We start from the raw sequence: 2,915 nt of genomic DNA, 5'->3' as shown, positions 1-2,915 counted from the left end.
GCCTTGACACAGGCATAAGTTTAGAAAGTGATACTTTTGAAGACAAATGCTGAAAGTCACACTTCAACTATTTTCCAACTGGCAAATTGTTGGGAAAGAGACAGACGTGTAAGAAAGTAGGTTTTTTCCCCTCCATAGTCTAACTGTTTTCTAGCTTTTGCCAGCTGATACACAGTGAGAAACTGGGGGAAAGTGAGGGGAATACCCACAGTTGTTAATTTAAAAGAAATCAGTTTTGATTAAACTTTATTTTCCAAAAATTTCATCAAAAATTTTTGACCAGCTTTATTTTTGGTTTGAAGAGTCACAGTGCCTTTCTAAATTTACAGAAATAGCAAAGCCTCCATAAATGCAGTAGAAAATCTTGGTGCCTGAGTACATTTTTTTCAGTTAATCTCCGGAGTGCCCCTGTCACCTCCTTGTTCCGCAAGCTGTAGATAATGGGGTTTAGCATGGGGGTCACGACAGAGTACAGCAGAGCAATGAGTTTGTCACTATTCGGCGAGTGGCTGGATTTGGGTTTCAGGTACATGGTGCAGGCTGTCCCATAGAACAGAGTCACCACCAGGAGGTGCGAGGAGCAGGTGGAGAAGGTTTTCTGCCTGCCCTCAGCTGAAGCCATCTTCAGGATGGTTGAGATGATACGAACATAGGAAGCAAGGATGAGCGTGAACGGCAGCAGGACGAAGAAGAGGGCAACCAGGAGAATGGCGATTTCAGTCCTGTGGGTGTCCCCGCAAGCCAGTTTCATCACCGGGGGGACATCACAGAAGAAATGGTTGATTTCATTAGAGCCACAGAAGGGTAGAGTGAATATGGCTGCAATGTGACCCATTAACACCAGGAGGTTGGTGAGCCAGGAAGCAGCCGCAAGCCCTATATAGACTCTCCTGTTCATAAGGACTGGGTAATGCAGTGGGTGGCATATAGCAACATATCGGTCGTAGGCCATCACAGCGAGGAGGTAACATTCCGTCCCTCCTAGGAAGAGGAGGAAATACATCTGTGTTGCACAGCCAAGGAAGGAGATGGTTCTATCCTCTGAGAGGAGGTTGGCCAGTATCTTGGGCAGGGTGACCGAGGTGTAAGAGATCTCCAGGAAGGACAAGTTCCGGAGGAAGAAATACATGGGGGTGTGAAGGGCAGCGTCGGCCACAGTGACAAAGATAATGAGAAGGTTCCCAGTCAGAGCAATGAGATAACAAGACAGAAACACCACAAATAGCCCCCAGCTCAGCTCAGGGTGGTCGGCAAATCCCAAGAGGATGAAATGGGTCACCGAGGTGTGATTCCCTGTGGTCATTCCTCTGATACACTCGGTCCTGAGGAAAAACTAAATAAATAAAGACATGAGGCTGCATGAGGTGCAGGTTTCCCATTCTTTTAATTATCCATAGTAAAGGAAGATCCTGAATACTGTTTAACCGAGAAATTGTCCTACCTCAAATTTTATCCCCTGCAGCTAGCATCAGACCAGATTCTGGTGTCCTTACTCATAATGAATAGTACTTTTCTCCAGCACAAGGAATAAGTGAGAAAAGAATAAAATTGTTGGAATTTACCAATGCAATCCTCCACACCAATTAATGTTTATTTCCTAGAGCATATTTTCCCCTCTCTAATGTCTATGGTTCTGTAATAAAAGCATCTAACTGAAAACCAAAGCCAAGCAGCTGAATACTCATAAAATCTACGGACACATGAATCTAAGTCCAGAAAAATCATTATGTTCATCAAGTGTAACCTCTTGCTTAACAGGCCATATAATTATACCCAGTAATTTCTGCATCGAGCCCATAACTTCTGGATGAGCTAGAGAATATCAATTTGAAAGACGTCGTACTGGATTTCAAACGCCAAGTCATGGAGAATCCACCGCATCTATAAGGAAGTTGTTGCAATGGTTAATTACCCTCCACAGTTAAAATTTAATGTCTCATTTCCAGGTGGAACATTTTTTTTTATTTCACCTTCCAGCCATTGGATTTGGTTATAACTTTTTCTGCTAGATTAACGAGACCTGTAGCATCTTCTCTTCATGTAGATGATGATCAAGTCACCTCTTAGGCTGCACAATCTATTCATTTTGTCCAAGTCTTTCCTCAAGACATAGTCTCTTCCCTGCCCCTTTTGCATCGGCTGGTGACCGCAACTGTTGTCTTATTCCGTGACTGCAAGTGTGGCTAGCTCCTGTCTGGGTGAAGAAAGAAGAAGAACCCTCTTTAGCCTTCCCTCCTTCCACAACTATGAAGGGATCAAACACAACTGGCTCTATATACACACACCTTACGTATCTACCTCAGACTGAGAGGAAACAGAGGTACATCAAGGTAAATGAGGGGCCCAAGGGTCTGATCCTTTAAGCCTGTGTGCAAGTGGCAGTGGCTGCTGTCAGAAGACAGGGTACTGGGCTAGATGGACAATTGGTCTGGCCCTGTATGGCCGTTCTTATGTGGGTCACTTTAGTCATTTGACTTCAATGGGACGACTCATGTGAGTGAAGTAAAGGATTGGCTCCAAATGTGGCACAAATAAAGTATGACCCAGGATCTGCTGTGCTTTGCTCCAGCCATCCACTCAGTTACATGTCCCCCATTGCTACAGTATCTGAGCGTTTCGCAGTCTTCAGTGCATTTATCCTCCCAACACCCTGGCGGCACAGGGAAGGCCTATTGTTCTTATGTCACAGATGAGGCACTGAGGCACACAGAGACTAAGGGACAGGTTTTTAAATGGGTTTAGGTGCCTAAAGATCCAAATAGGGGCCCATTTTGGATTTTCAACAGCTACTGAGCAGGTAGGACACTCACCTCCCAGTGCAACCAATGGGAGTTTGGTACCTAATCTTTTCAGGCATATTTGAAAACCCAATTAGCTACCTATCGGCATCATTAGGAGCCTAAGTACTTTGGAAA

At 44.6% G+C, this 2,915-nt stretch overlaps 1 protein-coding gene across 1 annotated transcript; it reads right to left on the bottom strand.

The window, feature by feature from the left end:
* Positions 1 to 304: 304 nt before the first annotated feature.
* On the bottom strand, positions 305 to 1,303 carry LOC128845890 (olfactory receptor 10A7-like). The gene has a single exon (XM_054044953.1). The coding sequence runs from the start codon at positions 1,301 to 1,303 to the stop codon at positions 305 to 307; it is 999 nt and encodes a 332-aa protein (XP_053900928.1).
* Between the last annotated feature and the right edge of the window lie 1,612 nt (positions 1,304 to 2,915).

The sequence above is a fragment of the Malaclemys terrapin genome, chromosome 12 (assembly GCF_027887155.1).
Source record: "Malaclemys terrapin pileata isolate rMalTer1 chromosome 12, rMalTer1.hap1, whole genome shotgun sequence".
In the NCBI taxonomy this organism is placed as follows: domain Eukaryota; kingdom Metazoa; phylum Chordata; order Testudines; family Emydidae; genus Malaclemys; species Malaclemys terrapin.
Note: the sequence above shows the minus strand (reverse complement) of the source record. Positions and strands in the feature narration are given on the sequence as shown.

Coding starts and splice junctions, on each gene's coding strand:
- LOC128845890 (XM_054044953.1), bottom strand. CDS start 1,303: ATGACCACAGGGAATCACACCTCGGTGACCCATTTCATCCTCTTGGGA.